We start from the raw sequence: 23,295 nt of genomic DNA on the forward strand, positions 1-23,295 counted from the left end.
GCACTGGGTCTCGTCTCGTCAAAGGATATTCCTGCTTGAAAAGTGTGGACGCTTGATAACTCAAATAGCGACCGTTTGGACGAGTAAGGACGGACTCGACGACAAATTTTCTACAATAATCCCGATCGGAATGGCTTAGGGAAACCGGAAGGCAATGCCGTAATTATTGCTGTTGAAGCAGTCAATTACGGCCGAATGTAGTAACTGGGCGTCGCCGAGTGTTCTTTCGCCACGATTTGTCTCACTTGTAGTAGTCATAATTTACGGTTAGTAGCACCGTAGTCACCCGTGTCTCATTCCCTTTGCGTGACTATCCTTTTCAAAGGGTCCACGTACGTCGCACACGGTGCATCCGGCTCAAAGTCAAATTGGTGGCTTGAGGTGATCATCATTTACTTTAGGGTCACTGAGACGCATTCAGCTCAATCGTAACCTAGCATGCGAATAAACCGACTATTGAAAAGAATCCAGGTTGATTGCTTTGAGACATTTTGGCGTCTATGAGATCGCCCTGCAAAAAGCAATCGCCGAAGTGGGAAAAGTGTACCAAAGAACATGTTAGTGTAGTCGATACTCGGAATTCTATATATATATCGGTGCTTCGCGCAAAATTCGAAATGACTTTTCTTTTTTTCATCCTCAATTTCGAGTCCCCAGCGCACATAACCAACGCTCATCCTACAAACCCTCAAACTCCCAGCTCTCACCGCCCAACCCTCTCTCTCCGACCTCCCCCTTTTACTTCTTCTACCCGACCAATCTCTACTATCTACAATGCGAGTTGAAGCCCTCATTCCCGTTATCGCCTTCATGGCTGCTCAAGGTGCCTCTGCTGCGCCTGTCGTTCAAAACCAAGAGAATCTTGACAAAAGATGGTGTCTTCTTGGACTCATCGGTACTTCTTGTGGTAGCTCGAACGCTGTGACTTCTTCTGCTGCTGTATCTTCAGCTGTCAAGACCTCCACATCTGTTGTTGCTTCCTCTTCAGCCAAAGCTTCGATTGCTTCTTCGGTCACTGCCTCTTCAGCCAAAGCTTCAGTCGCTTCATCAGTCTCCGCTTCCAAGGCTCCCACTACTGTCATTACCACTGCGGCCGCCACCTCTACCGCCTCTTGGTCTTCCTGCAAGGATTTCGACTGGACTACCTGGACTGGTTACTCCTGGGGCGGGTTCTCTGTTGACTACGTCAAAGCCTGGTACCTCGACACTTACGGGCTTCATCCTCCTCCTAACATGGACTGGAACCAAGTTTCATCTTTAGTCAGCAAGGTAAGTTCAGACGTACAGACGAGGAACGGGCGTGCAAATGCTGATTGGGTGCCTTACAGTTCGGTCAAAAGACAACCGCATCCGGTGCTAAAGCTACCAGTGTTTACCAACATGGGTGCTCCAACCCTTGGACTGCTACTGCTTCTCAAGCTACTAGCACTGCTAAGGTCACCACCACAGCTGCTGCTTCCGCTTCCACCTCCAAAGCAGCCAGCTCCGCCCCTCTTAGCTCAGCTTCCGCCGCTGCTTCCAAGTCTTCAGCCACCTCTGTCGTCAGCTCCGTTGCCTCCGCTAGCGCTTCTGCAAGCAAGTCCTCTGTTGCCTCCTCGGCCGCCGTGGTCTCCTCTTCAGCCAGTGCTAGCACAGCTGCTTCATCTGCCCCTGCTGCCTCATCAGCTGCAGCCTCAGTCGCGCCAGTGGTTTCCTCCGCTTCAGCCAGTGCTAGCACAGCTGCTTCATCTGCCCCTGCTGCCTCATCAGCTTCAGTCTCAGTCGCGCCAGTGGTTTCCTCCGCTTCACCTTCAATTGCCTCGGTCGTTTCCTCCGCCGTCGTCAGCTCATCGGTTTCCCCAATGGCTTCCCCTGCGTCCTCCTCAGTATCTTCGGTTGCAAGCCCCGCCGCTTCTTCCGTCGCAAGCCCCGCCGTTTCTTCCGCCGCTTCTGCCGTCGCAAGCCCCGCCTCTTCCTCTTCAGTTGCTGACAGTGCTGCTTCAGCCAGCGCTTCAGCCAGCTCGTCAGCTGATGCTGGGACCGCTACAGCAGGTCCGGGAACTGGATCTGGGTCTGCCACTGCCACAGGCTCCGCTTCTCCATCTGCTACTAGCTCAGTCTCCTACAATGGTTTCACTGCTGGTGGGTGTGTTCAGGAAGTCTCGGGACGTCTACTTGCCAAAGTCCAAACCTCAAGCTCGAACATGACCATCGAACAATGCACATCGTTGTGCGGAAACTACGGCTATGCTGTCGCAGGAGTCGAGTATGGTGACGAGTGTTATTGCGGAACGCAAGACGATGTAAGTTTTTGGTTCCACCCCTCAGTTCTGACGGGAATCTGCTGATATCTCGACCTAGATTGCTAATGCTCTCGTCTCTGGCCAATGTGTTATGCCATGTGCCGGTGATTCCACCGAGATCTGTGGTGGACCCAATGCTCTTAACATCTTCATCAACCCAGATCTTCAACCCGCCACCATCAACCTTCCTACTGGATGGACTACATATGGCGTTGTTGCCGAAGGAACCACCGGTCGAGCACTCACCTACACCCTTTGGAGCGACCCCTCTAATACTATTGAATCATGTGCAAACGGTTGTGCTGCTTTAGGTTACACAATCTCAGGTACTGAATATTCCTCCGAGTGTTACTGTGGAAACTCGTTCTCCAATGGGGGAGGTGCTTTGCAAGATAGCTCAGCTGCTTTCATGGCTTGTTCCGGTAACCTTGCTGAGATGTGTGGTGGACCATCCCTCTTGAGCGTTGTCACCTCAATCTCTGGTACTATCCCATCCAGCTAGAGCGGTCCATTGATCTCGCCAACGTCGGCTGCAAGCCCTTGTCTCCTGTCCTTATAAAACCCCCTTTTCCATATTGTAGTTCATAGTCTTATGCATTGAACTGTATTGTGGAGATTGATCATTTGCAGCATGGTATCAAGCTCTTTACAATATGTGCGTACTGCCTTCGACAGCGAAGCTCAGGTCGTGTGACTACCGGACTACCTGCTCATTCGAGTACCAACTCGTAGGAAGGACTGATTCTGCCACCTCTTGAGATCGGTCAGGAATACTGCTAGTGACGTTACGTTCCCTTCCAGATCCATGCAGTATGCATAGTCTCCGATCCACGTCTATCAAGCTACCTCTGGAGCATGCGTACATGTACATGACCACCACATATGTTGAGTTGCTCGCAGGAATCTAGGTTTCAATCATATAATGGTCGGTGTAAGTGGTATACTCGATTAAGGGATGATTTGTGATATACTGGGGGTGTCATTTAAGCTTGGCTTCGTAATCGTCATCGTGTTACTCTTGATTCTACGCGATACCACCATCATCCCACCTACCATTCACCTTATTATCTATTCATCCAATTCATTAACTCTACTTTCACCTTTATCATTACTAGTACCTCTTAGATCGTTCCCCAGGAGGTCATTTTCACCGATCTTAATTTCAACTTATAACAATTAGCGCCTCCCGCCTTATCACACAACATGGCTGACGATCCCTCTAAAGTAAGCTGGTATACCTCTGTCATCTTCTTCTACCACTTCGATCATAAACACTATGACTGTTGCCCCGTATGCTCATCACCACTGACTGATAGGCTGTCACCGATGACTCCACCGCTACCGCCATCTTGAGGCAAAAGCGATCGTGAGTCCGGATCTAGCGTGCTTGCCACTACCTCATATTCAAGCTGATTCATTGCGATTCTTGTAGTCCAAACAGACTTATGGTCGACGAGAGTCCTCAAGAAGACAACAGTGTGGCCATACTTCATCCTAATACCATGGAGACACTTGGACTCTTCCGGTAGGTAATCCGTTCACAATGAGCTGAGCCAACTTACAAGACGCTAATTCACGTTCTCTTCGTAGTGGAGATACCATCATCGGTGAGAATACTTAGACCTTATTTTGATAAGCTGCGCTGACACGTCGTTCAGTCCGAGGAAAGCGAAGAAGAGATACCGTTCTTATATGTTTGAGTCAAGATGACATCGAAGAGGGCAAGATTGCTATGAATAAAGGTGAGCCCTTCGTCCTTATGTAGAGGTAACTAGACATCGGTGGCAAAACTCATTGATTTTCTCGCACATATAGTCGCTCGAGGCAATTGCGCGGTCAAGCTTGCCGATCTTGTTCACGTCTCTCCTGCCAATGACATCAAATATGGTAAAAGAATACACGTGCTTCCCTTCGCCGACTCGATAGAAGGTATGTCGCCCCGACGAGGATTTTACCGAATGTATACTTAAGTGTGCCATCTGTTAGGTCTCTCCGGTAACCTCTTTGACGTATACCTTCGGCCATATTTCCTTGAAGCTTACCGACCCGTCCGAAAAGGTACGTCCGTCAGTTTAAATCTACAACCTTCTGCTGATCATCTGAACTCCCCTTAGGTGACGTTTTCCAAGTTCGAGGTGGTATGAGAACTGTAGATTTCAAGGTCGTGGAAGTTGATCCATCGCCTTACTGCGTGAGTTCAGTCGAAGAACGTGCGAAGGTTGGATCTGAGCTGACTCATTACGCATGCTAGATTGTCGCTTCTGACACCGTATGTTTTACCGTCTTACCTCGCAAATTTTATTCTCGTCAGCTCATACTCCGCATTGTTTCAGGTTATCCACACTGAAGGTGACCCAATTGACCGGGAAGCTGAGGAAGCAAACCTCAATGATGTAGGATACGACGATCTTGGTGGCTGCAGGAAACAACTTGCTCAAGTAGGTGTCAAGCGGCCAAATTTTTTTGCATATTGTACTAACTTATATCCTCAGATCCGAGAACTTGTCGAGCTTCCTTTGCGACACCCACAACTATTCAAAGCCATCGGTATTAAACCTCCTAGAGGTATCCTTATGTTCGGTCCCCCTGGTACCGGGAAGACTCTCATGGCCCGTGCTGTTGCCAACGAGACCGGTGCTTTCTTCTTCCTTATAAACGGTCCCGAGATCATGTCCAAGATGGCTGGTGAATCCGAATCCAACCTTAGAAAAGCTTTTGAGGAAGCCGAGAAGAACAGTCCTTCCATCATCTTCATCGATGAGATCGATTCAATTGCTCCTAAACGAGAAAAGGCTCAAGGTGAAGTAGAAAGACGAGTCGTTTCGCAACTTCTTACCCTTATGGATGGACTCAAAGCTCGATCCAACGTTGTTGTGATGGCTGCTACCAACCGACCGAACTCTATTGATCCTGCCCTTCGTCGATTTGGACGATTCGATCGAGAGGTTGATATCGGTATCCCCGACCCCACTGGTCGACTTGAAATTCTTAGAATCCACACCAAGAACATGAAACTCGCCGATGATGTCGATCTCGAACAAATTGCTGCCGATACTCACGGTTATGTTGGGGCTGATATGGCATCTCTCTGTTCCGAAGCAGCTATGCAACAGATCAGAGAGAAGATGGACTTGATAGATCTCGATGAAGAAACCATCGATGCCGAGGTTCTTGACTCTCTCGGTGTCACAATGGAGAACTTCCGATTCGCTCTTGGTGTCAACAACCCATCTGCACTTAGAGAGACTGTCGTTGAGATCCCTACCACTACTTGGGACGACATTGGAGGTTTGGACAAAGTCAAGCGAGAATTGCAAGAGACCGTTCAATATCCTGTGGAGCACCCCGAAAAATTCCTCAAGTATGGTATGTCTCCATCCAAAGGTGTCCTTTTCTACGGTCCCCCTGGTACCGGTAAAACCCTTTTGGCTAAGGCGTGAGTGTTTAATTGCGAAATGTTTTGTCTTTCAATCGCTGATCCTGATTGACTTACAGAATTGCCAATGAATGCCAAGCCAACTTCATCTCTATCAAGGGTCCTGAGCTTCTCACTATGTGGTTCGGAGAATCTGAGGCGAATGTGCGAGATGTTTTCGACAAAGCTCGAGCTGCTGCGCCATGTGTCATGTTCTTTGATGAGTTGGACTCCATCGCTAAATCGAGAGGTGGGTCCGGTGGCGACGGTGGTGGGGCAAGTGACCGGGTGTTGAACCAGATTTTGGTAAGTCAATTTTCAAGCGTGATGTAGCGTGAGCTGACTCCCTTTCTCAGACCGAGATGGATGGTATGAATGCCAAAAAGAGTGAGTGCTGTCGGCTGTCGATGAAAATAAAGCTGACAATCTAGCAGACGTGTTCATCATCGGAGCAACCAGTGAGTTCGGTTTTGCAGTACAGCGAACTGAAAACTGATGCTTGTCAACAGACCGACCGGATCAGATCGATTCTGCTCTCCTGAGACCTGGGCGACTCGATCAAGTACGTCGTTCTCCCATTGGGTAGACAACGGCATTGTTTCTGATGACATCTTTACAGCTTATTTACATCCCTCTGCCGGACGAAACTTCCCGATTGTCTATCCTCAAAGCCACCCTACGAAAGTCTCCTATCGACCCTGGAGTCGATCTCAACTTCCTTGCCAAGAGCACTGCCGGGTTCTCCGGTGCGGATCTTACGGAAATTTGTCAACGTGCTGCTAAGCTTGCGATCCGAGCTAGTATTGAGGTTGACGTTAGAAAGGAGCGGGAAAGAAGGGATAAGGCTGAAGCCGAGGGTGGTGATGTTGACTTGATGGATGCCGATAATGACGAAGACGAGGTCCCTGCTATCACTGTGTAAGTGTCAATCCATACCATGGGCGGTGGCAATTGCTGATCTGAAAGAATGCTCTCAGTGATCACTTCGAAGAGGTAAGCGAAATGCCGTGGTGCCCAATTGGAGACATACTAATTCCCTTTTAGGCCATGCGATTCGCTCGACGATCCGTCTCTGACGCTGACATCCGACGATATGAGATGTTCAGTACCACTCTTCAGCAATCAAGGTCGTTTGGTAACAACTTCAAGGTGAGTAAAAGCCTATATTGGGTAGCGCTGACAGTCAGTTCCCTGAGAGTGGGCAAGCCCAAGAAGGTGGAGCTAGTTTCCAGAACGAAGCCGACGATGACGAGTGAGCGACCTTGATTAACTCAATATAACAAAGGTGTTTACTGATGTCATCAATTTCAGCTTGTATGCATAGAAGTAATGGCAGAAGAGCAAATGTGGTCTCAATAAAAATAAGAATTGTAGAGCGTGATATAAATATGCATTTCGATACTATATTCCTTGCAGACCTCTATCCTGCTACTCCGCTTCGACAGCAATAATCACAACATGCGGCTGTCGGCAAACGGCGACAGAGACATTGGCGACAGAGACATCCACCAACTACACAGCCTTTCTGCCAGATCGTCATTGTGCTGACTCGGCCTCGACTTCCGAATCGTGTTCCCCTCGATAGCTGGCAGGTTATTGGGAACATCTAACTCGCGAATGAACCGATAATTGATGCGGGACAAAAATATATCCGATCGTTTGTTGTGCAGAATGGAGTCAAGTATCGGCAAGAGATAGAAAGAAGCCTCGGGCCACTGGCGAAGCTACTTAGTAGGAAGTACAGCGACTAGGGTTCGTCAGAAGGGTACTTACCATTTGATCTACAGGAATACGATGCAGTTCCGGTGAATCAAGTGAAGGCAAAGGGAACCATTCAGGTATCATTTCTTCGGTTCTATGACCAACTGTCAATCAAACATAGTTATTGAATTTCGAGCCAGACGCATTTGCTTACGTGACAGCTTGACCTCTCCAAGCTACGCATGCGAAAAAATGTATTTTGATGATACAGGTCTCGGTCGAGGGTGGTGGTGAAAGAGGTCGCGAGCTGTACAGACAACCTTTGTAATAAAAATCATCGTCATTGGCGATGAGCCCAGTTTCTTCCTGAGATCAACAAGACAATTTCAGTCTATCACGACAGCCAGAATTCCGGGCTCTAAACCTACCTGAAGCTCGCGGATCGCACCTTCCCAGACGGTTTCTCCTTTCTCCACTTTCCCACCAAAACCATTATATCTGGCTTCTGTGTGAGTCAGCTCTCACGATGATCCAGGTGAACAAACCTTACAGATTGTATCCCATGCCCCGCCGTTTGAGACCCAATAGCACCTGTCACGAAAACCGTTAGGTTTCATCTGAAGGCGTATAAATGCAATGACTGCCTTGTGCGCGTAAACTGAACATCACCTCACTTGACTTTGCTTGAGATCAACGGGAAATATCAGCGTGTATTCCACAGGTGATCTTGTCACATCATCTCCATCCATAGCTTCCCAGCCTTCTGACGGAGCGCGGCAAGCGAAAGGCGATCTGAGATTACGCAAATGGCGGAACTCGTGAGGAATCTCGCTCTCCTCACTATCCAAACGTTCGTATTCTGACGGGCGTTCCACGTCGATCATATTTTCCCAAGGCTAGTGACTTGAACACAAGTCAGCAGCGTCAATGGACAGCTACTGTGCCGATATATGTGTTGTATAGTATGAAGGATTCGACTTCGGCACGATCGTCAATGGTTGTACTAGGGGGGATGCTTAGGTCACGTGATATAGCTTAAAGTGACAACGCTCACCCTCAGAAGCATATGACGCTGATTCTTACATCCTTCGTTGATTTCATCATTATATTGATCATCTCAATCCTATCCTCTGCATCGATCACCAGCTGTAGTATCACATCTTCGAGGCCCTCCCGCATTATGGCTGATTTCGCTTCCGTGTTTAACGCGGTTCCGCCAGTGACCAGATCATTATTGATTGCGACTGCTGTAGTCACATTGTGAGTGATGGCACATTGTCTACTTACGCCACAGGAATGAGCAAAAGGCAGCTTTTTGCTTGTCGGCTATCTCATAAGCTTAGCGTAATGATACTGAGAGATGATGTGACTCGCCTCTAGCCCATGTCTCCTGGGAATAGTATCACCCGCCATGGTACGCTGGTAATTGTATATCGATGTCGTGTCATACGCTGACCACCGACCCGCTAGGTTGCTCTGGTCTGGCCGAAAGTCATTGGACGTTTCGAGGTGAGGATGACAACATCTCCTTCCTCACTCGGGTGCGATACATGACTGACAACATGGTCATTCACATAGATATGGCGACCTATAACGTCGTTCTTCTTTGGAGGTGTGTGATCCAGATATCGGTTCTGTTCGCAGATGGCTAGAACAACTTGACCATACAAGCTGATTCGATGCTGATCCATTTGATCGTAAACAGGTTCAGGTTTCCCGCTGTTATACGACTTTTTCCTAATCTATCGCAATTCTTCTGCCATGGAGCGGGACGTGTAGTAAGTCCGATGAAATGAATGTTAACATGTTTACCCTAATTTGCTGTCTTAATGGTAGTCGAAATAACACGGCCGAATACGCGTGGCTTCACATCATGTTGGGCTTGTTCATCACTGTAAGTATATGGTTTCGTCGGCTCGCTATGATTCCTGCACTGATAATTCCTATGGTCATCAATCAGATCTTCAACAGCTTAGTCGGCCTGCCATTCCTCTTTCGTCCCTTGCTACATGCTCAGACTTACGTATGGTGCCGAGCAAATCCCACATTGAAAGTTTCGATTTTTGGGCTTCTTACCATACCAACGAGCCGTAAGTCTGACTGACTGCCTTTCAACGCCATACCGTCATTCCTATGACCAAGGTCGCCTTCGGCTTCCATTTCGAGCTTTATCGCTGATCACTCTGATGTTTCGACACGCAGTTTATCCCCCGGCTCTCATAGTGCTAGATCTTCTCACCGGTGGTCCAATGAAGGCATTGGGTGGAGTCCTAGGTTTGCTGTCTGGTCATTTATGGTAAGCTGCATTGTCGATATTTCCCCCTGCCATTAATCATAACTGCGCAAGCACCGTCCGTCGCGAGCTGCCTGGTACTCGATACACTGACGGCATTCTGATCCGTCTCATGTCGCGACTTGATTCTTTCTTCTTGTGTTCGCTTACATGTTGCTTGTCCATGCAGGTGGTTCATCGCGACATACCTTCCCACATTCGCCCCGACTCACCTTCGTCGGCCAAATCCTCTCGCTCCGCCGATCTGGTTTTGCCGTCTGTTTGGACAGCCGCCTGCTCAGCGCACCGGTTACAAATCATTCACTCCGGAAGCAAGAAGCACTGCTACCGCAGCCACCGATCCAGTCGCTGCAGTCCGTCATCGATGGGGTGGCGGTCAGCGATTAGGAGGAACCAGTCTGTAATTGGACCTCGTCTTCGCTAGAGCGCTGTATCTTTTCTCATCGTGACCCGGTACCAAAGTCCCTTGGGACGACCATGCAACGCATGCAACACTATCGGATAAAAGATTGATCATACTTGTCCCCTGTGTTTCCTGCGGTTTGTATTCTGAGTAAGAGCTGGAGCGATTGTCCAAAGGATTCTATAAATTTGCCAATATAACCGTCCAAGGCTGATCTGCACGTCTCCTTATCCCCAATATCCCTCAACCAGGCCTCGTTGAGCTTCGGCAGTCTGGATGAACTCCTTGCACTGGTGTGTCCTCATCTTTCCTATCGTTTTAGGCGTCCCGCGCAATGGCGAGCAGGCGAAGACTGGAGCTAGGGGTTTGTGTGACACTGCAGTTCCAAACCCAAGTCCTGCCAGCGCCGAATGCACAGATGCCCTGCCCAACATATTTCGATCTATCAGAACATAGTCGCCAGACATTCAGGCGCTTTGTGGCCCTGTTGTTCAGCACCCTGATTCTTACTTGCTCATTTTGACATATGAGCTTGAACATTGGTGTTGCTGTTATCACTTTTTCGGGCTTCAAGCTCTACATTCTGCATTGCTGCGAGGTAGACCTCTACCGATGAACACAATCTTTTTCTCGTTCGATCTCGCCCATGCCTGTTGCAGTGAATCGCTCAAAAACACCAAAACAAACCAAATTCTTGCTACTGCACCTTTCAAACATGGTCTTGATAATCTCAAGGCAAGTCAACTCATCAATGCCACTTTTCATACCTCCACTGAGTCTCTAAATACGTGGCACACTAGACTAGGTCATTTAAAAGTTAGAGATGTCATAAAGTCAGCAAGAAATGGAAATCTAGGCAGAGACAAACTTATAAATATTTCACCTGATGAGCTGAATTCCATTCCGATATGAACACTGTGTCAAGGGCACGACTGGACAACTTCCCACCAAGCAACAAGCTGAAAAATTCTACTAGAGCAACTAAACCACTTGAGTTAATCCATATTGACCTTTGGCAACCAGCTAGAACACCTTCTAGACATGGAAATCAATACTTTCTCGCTGTTTATGATGATTACACTAGAAGAATTCATTTGACACTACTTAAATCAAAATCAGAAGCGTTTTTAGGACTTAAAAACTACATAGCAATGGCAGAGAATCAATTAGAGCAATTCAAAGTTAAACAAATAAGATCTGATCCATGGGGAGAGTTTATGTCAAACTTAGCCAAGAAATACTTCTTAGACAAAGAAATCATACATACAACAGCTGCCCCTGGTGCTCATGCTCATAATGAAAGAGTAGAACGAGTTCATTTAACAATACTCAATGGTGTCAGAACTTTATTGGCAGAAACGAATCTTCCACCATCATTTTGGGCTGAAGCTGCCATTTTATACAGCATTTTGTAGAAATTGTGCTCCAACTGGGAGAGATAAAGCTATTCCATTTGAGAGATGCTTTGGCAAGAAGCTCAAGTTTGACAGACTTAGAAGTTGTGGTGAGAAAATCTTCTTTAGAGATCATCAAAATACAAACAAATTAGAACCCAGATATAAAGAAGGTAAATTCATCGGTTATGCCAATGAGCATAGTACTTGTGACTATAGAATATTTGATATCCAAGATGAGAAATCAAAAATTACAAGAGATGTGGTACACAACAAGGAAGATATAGTGTTGAGAGCGGTCACTTTTTTTGATGTCAAACAATTGAAAAATCATCAACACATTCACCAGAATTGTCATTATTGCCAGAAATAAATGAGGTGTCGAATGTGCCAAAGGTGTCAAATCCAATTCAACAACAACTTCCAAACTCTCCTCGCCAACTACTTAGATTATTATCAAGAGTTGAAACTCAAAATCGCTCAAATTCACCTGATCCTATTGATTTAATTGACACAAGTCAAGAAAATGTCACAGATGATCAAGTTGACACCACTCAAGAATCAATAGATCCATTAGCTATCACAGATGATGCTGATACTTGGGGTAATTATGCTATTGCCATGGCAGCCATGTCAACTTTAGTTCCTCAAACGTATAAGGAAGCTTTATCATCTGGTGATCAGCAACAATGGAACTTAGCCATGAAAGATGAGTTAGAAAAGATGAGCAAATATAAAGTATGGGAAGTTGTCAATAGAACTGATACAATGCGTACACTTAGAGCAAAATGGGTTTACTCTAGAAAGATTGATGGGGAAACTGGTCAACCATCAAAATTTAAAGCTAGATGGGTTGCCAAAGGTTTTGCTCAAATTGCTGGTTTAGACTATAATGCATTATATGCTGGTGTAGCTCGTAAAGATTCATATAGAGTATTTTTGTCATTAGTCAATCACATGGACTTAAAATGTGATCAAGTTGATATTATTGCAGCCTTTCTCAAGGGGGAGTTAGAAGAAACAATCTACTTAGAGCCACCTGAAGGAAGCGACATTCCTGCAAATAAAGTTTTGTTACTTAAAAAATCATTATATGGACTTAAACAATCACCAAGATGTTTCAACAAAAGAATTAGACACTTGGCTCAAGTCACAAGGTTTGACACCAACTAGAGCTGACTCTTGCTTATATGTCAGAGGGCGTGAGGGGGAGTTACTCATGTTATCTGTTCATGTGGATGATCAACTTATTGCCTGTAATTCAAGATCAGCCTTAGATAAATTTAAGAAGGACGGACTTACACAACAAATTTGAATGTTCTGACTCTGGTCCTGTAAATTACTTCCTTGGTTTCAATATACATAGAGATAGAAAAGAAAAAAAGCTTCACATCTCTCAAGAACATTACTTAGAAGCATTATTAGATAAATTTGACATGTCACACTGTAATCCATCAAAGAATCCCCTTCCTCCAACATTCAAACCCATTCCTGCAACAGATGATGAACATGAACAAGCACGCCATCTTCCATATCCTCAATTAGTTGGTTCAATCTTATATGTCTCCACAATTTCAAGACCAGACTTATCTCATGCAGCAAGTGTCTTATCAAGATATATTAGCAAATGGAATACTTCTCATTGGCAAGCTGCAAAACATTGTTTAAGATATATCAGAGGTACTTCAGATTTAACTCTAACTTCTTGTTCAGACTCAAGTAAAAGAGTTGCATTAGGATATGTGGATGCAGATTGGGGTGGAGACGTAGACACCAGAAGATCTACAACTGGTTACATATTCAAAGTTTATGGTGGTGTAGTAGCTTGGAAATCTAGAAGACAACCAACTGTGGCTTTATAAACAGCTGAAGCTGAATACATGGCATCAGCTGATGCAGCAAGACAAGCAATTTGGTTAAGATCATTGCTTGAAGACCTTCAAGTTGAACTTGGTCAAGATTGCTTCCAACTTTACAACTTTTGGTGCCATCTCGCTTGCTTGTAAGTCATGAGAGGGCTGAACATATTGCCATGCAAAATTACTTTGTCAGAGAGAAGGTAAATGATAACACCATCTCAATTACACATGTACCATCCCAAAAGAACTTAAGGAGATTTGTTGACAAAGTCATTACCTCCAGATACCTTAGAAAGACTTGGACTTTTACTTGGTATTGAAAGGTGATTAGATCAAGGGGGAGTGTCAAAATTGTGATCTATTGCCACATTGCCCTCGCGGATGACGCCGCTATTGGACATGTGCCTCGTTTGTATCACTGTACAGTTAACCATCTTTTATCCAATTGGACTTCTCTTGCATTTTACTTGTTTTATCACGCATCAATGATTTGATTTGACAGATCTGACTTCTATAAACATATCCGTAATTCAGCTGAAAAAGGACAATATATGATGATAGTTGAGGATGGATCCAAGGGCATCATGCTCCATATCCAAAAGCTTAAAAAATCACACAATTCACCAACCTCTAATCATCCAGCAGCTTCTTCTGACCTGAATCCAGCTGAGAACGTCTGAAACATACTGAAAAACTGAGTTGGAGATAGGTTACCAAAGGCAACAAGTCAAGATCAGTTATAGGAACATATACAGGAGGAATGGGAAGGAATTGAGATTGAAATGTTTAACAATGCGGTTGAGAGCATGTATGAACATGGGCTTGATACTTTAAAGGTACAAGGTAGTTCAACTAGCTTCTAGCTAGCCCTATGCAAAGTTTCAAATTTATATGCATCATATGCATGGAGAGGATGACTTCTTCTGTCTTGTCATGGCAAGTTAGAGAGTTGAAATTCTTCGAAAAAATCGCGTTGTCCGAATAATCGATCATCCAACTCTACCATTCCACCACTTCTTGAGATTCAGTCATTTAGTTTGCATCATGAAACAATCTTGACCTACCTAGGTGAATAAGACGTCTTTTGTAATCAATCTCTGTCGCCCTGTATACCAGCTGCAACCATCGCATGTCATTCCTCTGGACGCCCATCATAGCATGAATCTCACAAGCGCATCACTCAGCTGAAGCAGTGCTGGCGGTAGCCTGCCCATCCAACAGACTAATGCAATCTCTGCCGCGAAGATGTCGCTATCACCTATCCGTTACTGCCTTTTATGTGGGTGCCCCCCCCTTATGCGTGCGATCAACCTATGTTGTGGCGCCCCTGGAAATCTTTCCTCACAATCTTGGCTCCGGTTTTGCTTTTGCCGATCCGAAAACATCTGTCAGCTCGCACTCAGCGCGTCTTGCTGTCTGGGAGACCTTCACGGTAGCATTGACTATAGCTTCATGAGGTCAAATTTGTGGACTATCGGGATCTCATATGGATTTGTTGTGACCATTGTCGCTGTGTATTCCTGGAACATCTTCATCGATCAGAATATACCCCAAATGCGACAGCCAAGACACCGCCCAAAATGACAATTAACACGTCTCATGCTTCTTCCTACGACGAGTACTTGCCCTAAAAGCGACTATCTGTTTGATCAGCAAATTTTGGCAATTCAGGTTCGCTCCCATCAACAACTCGCGGTAAATTGTGTTTGCGTAAATTTTTATGGCTCGTTATGAAAACGATCTGCGACACACGGTATGTTTGAATGCAAGACCGACATCAAGTAAAGCGGTGAGATGGATTACATGCGTTCGTCAACTGGCTACTGCTCTCAGTGTGATTCAGTCCGCCTTCGTCTTCAACATATTCACGTGGAGCAGATCTCGATTAATCTTGTCCTGTCTGGCTGTCGACAAGTATGGCCACATCCATCTGAAAATCCAAGCCATGGTTCCGATCCAGATCTTCAGACTCCCTTCATTGTCAATGGCATCGATGATCTGCTTCGCCGCCTTAGAAGCGGGCATAGCTTTCTTGCTTAGTTCGACGAGATCATTCCGATAACGTGGGGCGATAGTCGAATACCAACGTGAGAAGTGCGGAGAGCGCTGAGCTTCTGGAAGATCGGCGCGGTAGGGATTCTCTCCTCGTAACATAGCGGTCATTACCATGGCTACGCTGAGGTCTCAGCATCTTGAGTCGTCCAACGTGGAATCCGCACTTACCGAGTTCAACTGTGATTACTCGAAGACCAAGAGGAGCAGTTTCGCGTCTCAACACATCACTTAGAACTTGGAAAGCGGCCTGCGGCAACGCCTCAGTCTCCATCAATGGGGGAAGAATTGATTGGAATTGCTCGCCTTACTACTTGCGTAGGCTCCGTGGAAAGGTAAGCCATACACCCCTACACTTCCGATGTTGACCACACATCCGCGAGAGCCGATCAAAGCGTTTGAAAGAACTTGAATCAATCGTAGTGGACCAAACATATTGATTCGGTACATCTCGTGAAGTTGAGAGGGGTCGGTGTCGAGCAACGGACCAAGACCTTCGACTGCTGCCTTAGTATACGGACATCAGTGTGCGCCTGCGTTTTGAATTGCTCACGTTGTTGATCAGCAAATCTAGTTTGGTGCCTATGGTGCGTGCGGACCCTTGGATATGATCCTCGTTTGTCACATCGAGGGGCAAGACCTGGGAAGAGTCAGAGAGTATTTCGGCAAGAAGAGATAAAGACATACGCTACACCCCGCTTTGGCCAAAGCTGACATTGTTTCGACATCTATCGCAGGGGCATACACCTTCCAACCCCTGGCGAGCAAGTCGAGAGCTAAAGCTGCACCCAGAGAAGTAGGATCTGAGCAACCTGTGATGAGCGCAATTTTCTTCGTATGCATTTGGAGATGCTGACTGCGATTTGAAGTGATGGATTGATGTCGTCAAAGATGATATTGGAGGTCACTGATAGACAAAAGCCAAAGGTAGACAAATAAGAAGATTGTTACATAGCCGTCGGTCATGACAACCAGATCTCGACAACAGACCGCAGGGCATAACAATCCAGCCATTCGATTGCAATATACAGCGGTCACAACTTGCAAGGGCCGGACACTAAGCGTGCACGAATTGTAAGGGTTCTACAACTCATCGTTGATATACTATCAAACGGAGTCGCGGCTGTGAGATGAGTCATGCGGCTCTGAATATTGTGAGCATCGAACAATCTTTTTTTTTGTACATCTTCATGACAAGGGTTGTAGTCCCCAATAGCCTATCGATTATATGTACCAGTTGGAGCAACCATGCAAAAGACGCTGCGCATGATCACTCCATACGGTATATATCGGAGAGCAGCCATCTCGATGAGCTTGAGCAGTTGTGATGGTTATTTCCTATGGTACGAAATACATGCCATCTAAAATCACGGGAGATCTCAAGATAAATTGGTACATCAATGAGCCCAGAGAATTAGACGCCTCCGCTATTAAGATATTGAGTCTCTCTGTACTGATATTCTGCTTCTCATGGTGTACACAGAGTGACCCGCCCTTTTATTCCATATAACCACTCCCGCTTCGCTCAGGCTTCCTCAAAATAGCATTCCCTACTGATGTATCCCTTTCTCTTTCTCTTTGTCCATCTTTCCCCCAGATGTTTGCCACTGGCGGGGTACCTTCTCTACGGATAGGCCAAGTCGGACTCAACGGTGGGAATTCACCTGTCGTTGATGCCCCTGTAGTCGCACTATTGGTAGATGCTCTAGCTGAAGAAGGCGGAGTAGAGGTCGAGGTCGAGGTCGAGTTCTTCCTGCTGACCCCACCTGACAAGTCTACATGCTCTCCAGATAGTGCTGAAGGATGTTTCAGTACACTCGATGCTACATTTCCCAAATTCGCGGCTTGGCTCTGTTGCGCCAAGTGGGACGTCGGACTAAGTACCGCACGAGTAATGATTGATGCTAAGCTTGGTCCGGTTGCTGCAGTTCCTACTGGTGGTTTGCTAGTATTGCTTGAAGCAGGCAGTGGTGGAAAGGCTGGTGGTGAGGTATTAGGGGATCTACCGCCTTCTGGCTGTCCCGTCTGTGCAATGGGTAATGCTGGGGAATTGCCCGATCCGCTAGAACTATTTGATTTCTGAGCTTGAGCTTGCGCCTGTTCTGCTAAGACGCTTGGTGGTGGATGGAAATTGGGCGTGGGTCTAGGTCTGACATTTGGCAGGTAGATTCTGTGTTGCAGCTGAGGTGGCATCATGGTGGTATGATGTGTTGACGTATTTGCATGTTCGAGGGAAGGTGAGGGAGAGAAACCAGTAGGATGGAATGGTAAAGCAGCTGCATTGACTCCTGCACCACTTCCGCTCTGACCGGAAGTACCAGACGGAGTAGATCCTGAAGTCGATCTTGAGGGTACTGTCTTCGGGTGCGGCACAGGTGGCCGGAACGCAGGCGAGGTGCTGGAGTTTGCTTGATTGGTAGGAAGTTGTATGCTGTAAAAGTTGTTTGGATGCGTCGGGGAAGGTTGTGTCGGGTTTGGACGATGATGCCCCGTAAGAGTGGATCCTGCAGACGGGAAACGAGGTTGATATCCTTGTATGTTGTTCCCTCTGGGTCGGTAAGCAGGCCCAGCAGCATAGTGTCCGTTCAGATTACTGAGTGAAGGATGAGCACTCAGACTCCTTTGTCCTCCTTGTCCGGTGCCTACGCCTAAATTCCCATGTTGGGCGTGATGATGTTGATCATGTTGACCATAGCCGGCTGCGTAATAACTAGCAGCGTTCTTTCTATTATTCCTCTCTTCGTTATTCCTGCTTTCTGCTTCAGTTTTCTGTTGTTCAAGGTCTTCTAATCTCTTCTCCAATTCCGACCTTTCCGATTCTCTTTTCTGTTTCTTGAGCTTCAACTTGTCGATTTTACTCAATATCTCGTTCAACTTCTTGTCTTCGTCTGACCTTGACTTTTTATCTTTGTCCTTTAATTCCTCTTCGCGGCTTTGCATGGCTTGCCAGTCATGCTGGAAAGCATCCACCTCAATCCTTAAAGCCTCCAATTTCGATTCAAGAGTATCTAAACCCATTTCAACGTCATTTGCTTCTTTCTCGGCCGATTCAGCCCCATTCCAGGCTTGTTTCACCTGTTCCTGAGTTGCTAAGGCCTTTTGTTTGGATCGTAAATCCATAGATCCAGCTTTTTCAATTGCTTTTTTGACATTTTCTATCTCTGCTTTCAGAGCCGCTTCTTGTCTCTGGGATGTACGACGGGCTTCTTTGATCTGGGTTTGCAGGTGATCCTTTTCTGCATGAGCTGTGGCAATCAAATGTCTCAGCTGAGCGGTCTGGGTATCTACTGCGTTCAGTACTGGAGTGGGAATGATCGTAGCGGACTCCGGTGAAAGGGTATCATTCGATGCGAGAGAGTCCAGAGTCGCAATCGCATCTGAGGAACGGGTGTGCGACAAGGATCCGGTGTTGAGAGAATGGCCAGGCGATGCTCCAGTCAGCGAATTTGATCGTGACCGAGGACGGGACCGTGAGCGAAGCGAGTTAGCCCTTGAGCGTGGGTGTAAGCCAGAATTGGGCGTTGGCGATGGTGGTATCAGTACGCTTGTTGAGACTATAACCGGATGTCGTGCATCAGCTTAATAACCATTCCATGCTATACCATATTCAAGGCTGACTTACCCATTCCCTCTCCTCCTTCTTGACTAAACAGTCCTACGACTCTCAATTCAACTTCGTATTCCTTACCAGGACTCAAGCCATAAACAACCACTACCGCTCTATCTTTATCCATCTTTTCCTTGCCACTTTTCCTCCTGGAGCCTACATTGGAATTGCCGAGGACAAGCTCTTTGTTGTTGGCTGACTGGGCAGAAGATGCGGAATGGGGTTTACGTGGCCGTCTCCTAGTTATCGATCCTTCTTCTATACCTTCTTCACTTATTACCACAGCAGTATTTGTTGCGTCTTCATCTTCCCATTCTAATTCCGGATCGCCGTGATGAGCATCCTCATCCTCATCCTCGCTTACATGGGCGTATATTCTTGACCAAGCTTGACCGTTGACGCTAACTACTACTCCGTGTGAAAGCAAGTCTTTGAAGGAAGAAGTTTCCACTAATGCTGAATAATCTAAATTATGGTCTTCATCTTCGTCTTCACTCTCGCCCACTGGCCTTTTCCCCCTTGGTGTGGTATTAAATCTTTTCTTAGATTTTGAGTGAGATGGGGATTGAGCATGAGTATGATGGTTGTTGTGAACCAGATGAGGGATGGCAGTATGAGCGTGAGGCGCAGGAGGAGTGAGTGATAAAGACAGGGTTAATGCTAATGGAGTTAGTTCGAGAACTGTGAGGGTGAGCGGTCGAGTATGAGGAGAGATAGTATGCCATTGGGTGGATGAAGAGGGTGTTGAAGTGGTGTTGGTCATCTTGGAGTTGGGCAAATTTAATTCCAGGTGAGAGAGAGAGGGAGAGGGAATAATTGAATCAACCACGCGCAGAATGAAGGAAGCGGTGCTTGTTCCTCTGTAAGCGTTCAAGGGATTAATTAATCAGGTGACTGGTGCTATTAGTCCTCATGAATGGAAGACCAGCACGGAATAATGAGAAGGGTTTTTCATTCAATGAGTAAGAATAAGTCGATGAAATACGAGTAGATTAACAGAGGTTGACTAACTAATTAAACTAAGAGTACATTTTAAAGTAGTCGAGTTACAATGTGAAACGGATATATCACCAATCTCCGTCACTTCTCTCTAAAACAGGTCACATTGTGGAGTCCCCATAAATAACAATTACTACTCTACATTATTTCCCATTTTTTTCATCTTTTTATCGTTATATCATTGTGTTACTTATATTTCACGTACACCTGATATTTTCACCAAGAGGCACCTGATTCTGTATCAGTAGTCTTGATACATCCTCAGATACCGAAAATACAAAATCCAGCAATTCCTTCAGCCATCATGTCGGACCCACTTCAATCCGCCCTTCCGGGTATAAAACATAAAGTGATTGGACTAGTATCAGGTGGAAAAGATAGTTGTTTTAACCTTATGCACTGTGTCGCGAACGGCCATGAAATCGTAGCTCTAGCAACCCTGACCCCTGAGCCTGGAGTAGGTCAGTTCAATCCTTGTACACACAGTGAGAAGGAGGTTCTCATTTGTCGATCGTCCTTTAACCTATGAACCTTCTTTTGTAGACGAGCTCGACTCTCATCTGTATCAAAGTGTCGGCACGAATCTGATACACCTTATTGCGAAGTCAATGGACCTTCCTCTGTATACCAGAGTTATCAAGGGTAAAGCGGTCTCAAGGGGACCCGAATATGGCAGCAGATTGAAGGGAGGAGAAGGCTCGGGACAAGAAGGAGACGAGACCGAGGATCTGACGAAACTGCTCAAGGATGTGATGGTATGTCAGATTATCTACCTCAAATTCCTTTCTTCACTTGAATGCCGACCTGATTTGCGACATGGCGTGGTATAGGAGCGTCATCCCGAAGCTACAGCTTTATCTTCAGGAGCGATCCTCTCAACGTACCAAAGACTTCGTATAGAGCATGTTTGTTCTCGGTTGAGTTTGGTGTCTCTAGCCTACTTATGGCAATCACAACAATTGCCACTACTGGACCGGATGTTAAGCTGCGATATGGATATTGTGCTCATGAAAGTAGCTGGAGTCGGATTGGGTACGGATGTCGTTGGTAAAAGACTTGGAGAGATAATGCCTTTATTGCGGAAATTGGTAAATTTGTCTCTTCGTCAGGCAGAACACAAGTCCCTTTGTCACGAGTGATCCCGAAACGACGTACAAATTGGCTGTAACGAACAGAGCTGATGCGTAGGGACAATGGAATAGGAAGCTCGCTATGGGTCCCATCCAGCAGGAGAAGGAGGCGAATATGAGACATTCACGTTATCAACCCCACTGTTCTCACATAAGGTGAAACTGAACAAATGTCAAACGATCATCACGGATCCGGAACCGTATCCTGTGGCATATCTGAAGATTGAAGATGCGGAATTGGAAGCAAAGGCAGGATGGACAAAGCCTTCTGTCAAGGAGTTACGACAAATGCTAGGGCTCGATCAAGACCAGAGAGATGAAGAAGGGTTAGATGACAAACACAAAGACCTCTTGGGAGAACTAGGAAGTCATATCGGTTTTGATCAGCTGCAAATCAGTCCACAGGTGCGCTTGCATCAACAGAATCATAGTATGATCATGGACCCGGTTGGCATGAATGCGAGACAAGTGAGGGTTTCAAGGAAAGGAAGGTGGTTTTCTGCCAGCATGAGTGGCACATCTATAAAGGGGGAAGATGTTGCACAGGAGCTGAGAAGATGTCTCGATGCGATATCCCGTGAGCTGTCTGCCTCCCAATTGACTAGCTTCTCCCGAAATGCTCAAGACAATGCTTACTTGATGATTGGTAGAAACCCTCGAATCAAATAATCTGTCTCTACCTCTCCATACCGTCCACATAACCCTCCTCCTATCTTCTATGGCCCTCTTCTTACCTGCAAACGAGGTGTACAAGTCATATTTCGGCACTTCGCCTCCTTCTAGAGCGACAGTCGCAGTCCCTTTGTCGGGGGCGAGAGTACGTGTTGAAATTGTTGGTTTTGACGATGCACCCTTCTTCGACTCAAAACACACAAAGGAAGGCGAAGAAGCCAAGTTTATAGGAAACAGAAATGCGTTACATGTTCAAGGCCTAAGTTACTGGGCTCCTGCTAATATAGGACCTTATAGTCAAGCAGTCATGGTGAGTGTGATCTCCTTATTGGAATTCTGCGTTCTTTCACTTGGGAAGCCAAAGTAGGCTAACTGACTATTTCTGATCCAGGTAAATAACCGGGTTCACTTAGCAGGTCAAATACCTCTTCTGCCTCCGTCTTTGACTTTGCCACTGCCACCACTTAGAGGTTCACCATACTCCCACCAAGCTGTGTTGGCATTACAGCATGTAGGCAGAATAGCCGATGTTTTGCGGAGCAAGAACTACACAGGTGGTGGGTGGGAAGGATGGATTGAAAGTTGTACGGCTTGGTGGGCGACACCCCTCTTAACGAATGAGATGGATTCATGTACCAATGGATTGAAGATAGTAATGAAAGCGTGGGATCTGTGGATTGAGAGAGTAAGTCGACCCTAATGGACGACATTTCAAGATCTGGACTCCCTGCAAGAAGTCAGGGTCGTCGTTGGAGCTTGAGGTATGTAGAATGCTGACCGGCACTGGTGTTTTCCCTCTAGAATGGCGATTCTCGAACTCCAGTCATTTTCGTGCAAGCCAAAGAATTACCTAAGTCAGCTTTGATTGAATATCAAGTCAATTTACATTCAGGTCGAAAAGGGGTCGACCCATTATCCGCGAGCGCAGTGCTCGATGATGACGAAGATGAGGATTTACAGCCAGTCTATGAAGCGGGTCAAGAGCACGGTATACGCTGGGAAGCATACCATGCTTCAGGCTTAAACCAAGGTTCAAGGGGAGGAATATGCGTGAGAGGTGAGTCATCACATCTAAGATTTCACTGCTCTCTATTGATGTGGTTGCTTTCAAGATATGAATGACTTGTCGAGTGTATCGACTATTACGTCGACCTCAAGATTATTCGATAATGCTGTAACGATGCGGATATATCATCTAGATGGAGTCGAACGTGAACGTCAGTATCCCCTTGACCGCTGCTGCATGAAGTGACTGAAAACTGATCGTCCTTACTTTGCAGTGACGACTTTCTTGTCAATGCTAAAGTGTAATTATACGTTGGTACCTGTTTTAAGTATACACGATAAATTAGGTAAAGCAGCTGTAATGGGGTTGGAAGTGTTCGGTATATAATGTGTAATATATATGTTATCCGTATATCTCCATGAGATACTCACAAGCCAGTATCGCTTTGCCTTTAGGTCGACAGAAAACGCGTCTATGTTGGT

At 46.2% G+C, this 23,295-nt stretch overlaps 7 protein-coding genes across 7 annotated transcripts; 4 read left to right on the forward strand and 3 right to left on the reverse strand.

Annotated features, from left to right (window-relative positions):
• Nucleotides 1–774: 774 nt before the first annotated feature.
• I206_102095 (uncharacterized protein) lies at nt 775–2,784 on the forward strand (the record flags this gene model as incomplete). Its single annotated transcript, XM_019158511.2, has 3 exons — nt 775–1,269; nt 1,329–2,282; nt 2,341–2,784. 3 exons carry the CDS (start codon nt 775–777, stop codon nt 2,782–2,784), a joined length of 1,893 nt encoding a protein of 630 aa, XP_019008257.2.
• A 701-nt stretch (nt 2,785–3,485) lies between these two features.
• I206_102096 (transitional endoplasmic reticulum ATPase) lies at nt 3,486–6,953 on the forward strand (the record flags this gene model as incomplete). Its single annotated transcript, XM_070202505.1, has 20 exons — nt 3,486–3,506; nt 3,599–3,648; nt 3,715–3,807; nt 3,873–3,889; nt 3,941–4,024; nt 4,098–4,211; nt 4,269–4,340; nt 4,397–4,473; nt 4,534–4,551; nt 4,616–4,720; nt 4,775–4,967; nt 5,382–5,718; nt 5,778–6,003; nt 6,054–6,084; nt 6,132–6,155; nt 6,207–6,259; nt 6,317–6,615; nt 6,675–6,690; nt 6,742–6,846; nt 6,894–6,953. 20 exons carry the CDS (start codon nt 3,486–3,488, stop codon nt 6,951–6,953), a joined length of 1,995 nt encoding a protein of 664 aa, XP_070058606.1.
• Nucleotides 6,954–7,148: 195 nt separating this feature from the next.
• On the reverse strand, nt 7,149–8,282 carry I206_102097 (uncharacterized protein; the record flags this gene model as incomplete). The annotated part of the gene is made up of 6 exons (XM_019158509.2): nt 7,149–7,421; nt 7,471–7,552; nt 7,613–7,764; nt 7,827–7,896; nt 7,949–7,989; nt 8,073–8,282. 6 exons carry the CDS (start codon nt 8,280–8,282, stop codon nt 7,149–7,151), a joined length of 828 nt encoding a protein of 275 aa, XP_019008255.2.
• A 296-nt stretch (nt 8,283–8,578) lies between these two features.
• I206_102098 (uncharacterized protein) lies at nt 8,579–10,095 on the forward strand (the record flags this gene model as incomplete). The annotated part of the gene is made up of 9 exons (XM_019158508.1): nt 8,579–8,658; nt 8,779–8,812; nt 8,869–8,907; nt 8,977–9,010; nt 9,104–9,176; nt 9,235–9,292; nt 9,359–9,488; nt 9,601–9,694; nt 9,861–10,095. 9 exons carry the CDS (start codon nt 8,579–8,581, stop codon nt 10,093–10,095), a joined length of 777 nt encoding a protein of 258 aa, XP_019008254.1.
• A 5,091-nt stretch (nt 10,096–15,186) lies between these two features.
• Nucleotides 15,187–16,242, reverse strand: I206_102099 (uncharacterized protein; the record flags this gene model as incomplete). The annotated part of the gene is made up of 5 exons (XM_070202506.1): nt 15,187–15,518; nt 15,571–15,649; nt 15,706–15,906; nt 15,953–16,039; nt 16,087–16,242. The coding sequence occupies 5 exons, from the start codon at nt 16,240–16,242 to the stop codon at nt 15,187–15,189; spliced, it is 855 nt and encodes a 284-aa protein (XP_070058607.1).
• A 654-nt stretch (nt 16,243–16,896) lies between these two features.
• On the reverse strand, nt 16,897–19,769 carry I206_102100 (uncharacterized protein; the record flags this gene model as incomplete). The annotated part of the gene is made up of 2 exons (XM_019158506.1): nt 16,897–18,953; nt 19,022–19,769. 2 exons carry the CDS (start codon nt 19,767–19,769, stop codon nt 16,897–16,899), a joined length of 2,805 nt encoding a protein of 934 aa, XP_019008252.1.
• A 540-nt stretch (nt 19,770–20,309) lies between these two features.
• I206_102101 (uncharacterized protein) lies at nt 20,310–23,200 on the forward strand (the record flags this gene model as incomplete). The annotated part of the gene is made up of 9 exons (XM_070202507.1): nt 20,310–20,466; nt 20,549–20,760; nt 20,836–21,093; nt 21,208–21,712; nt 21,786–22,117; nt 22,199–22,492; nt 22,609–22,864; nt 22,920–23,024; nt 23,088–23,200. 9 exons carry the CDS (start codon nt 20,310–20,312, stop codon nt 23,198–23,200), a joined length of 2,232 nt encoding a protein of 743 aa, XP_070058608.1.
• Between the last annotated feature and the right edge of the window lie 95 nt (nt 23,201–23,295).

Source organism: Kwoniella pini, chromosome 2, assembly GCF_000512605.2.
Source record: "Kwoniella pini CBS 10737 chromosome 2, complete sequence".
Classification (NCBI taxonomy): Eukaryota; Fungi; Basidiomycota; class Tremellomycetes; order Tremellales; family Cryptococcaceae; genus Kwoniella; species Kwoniella pini.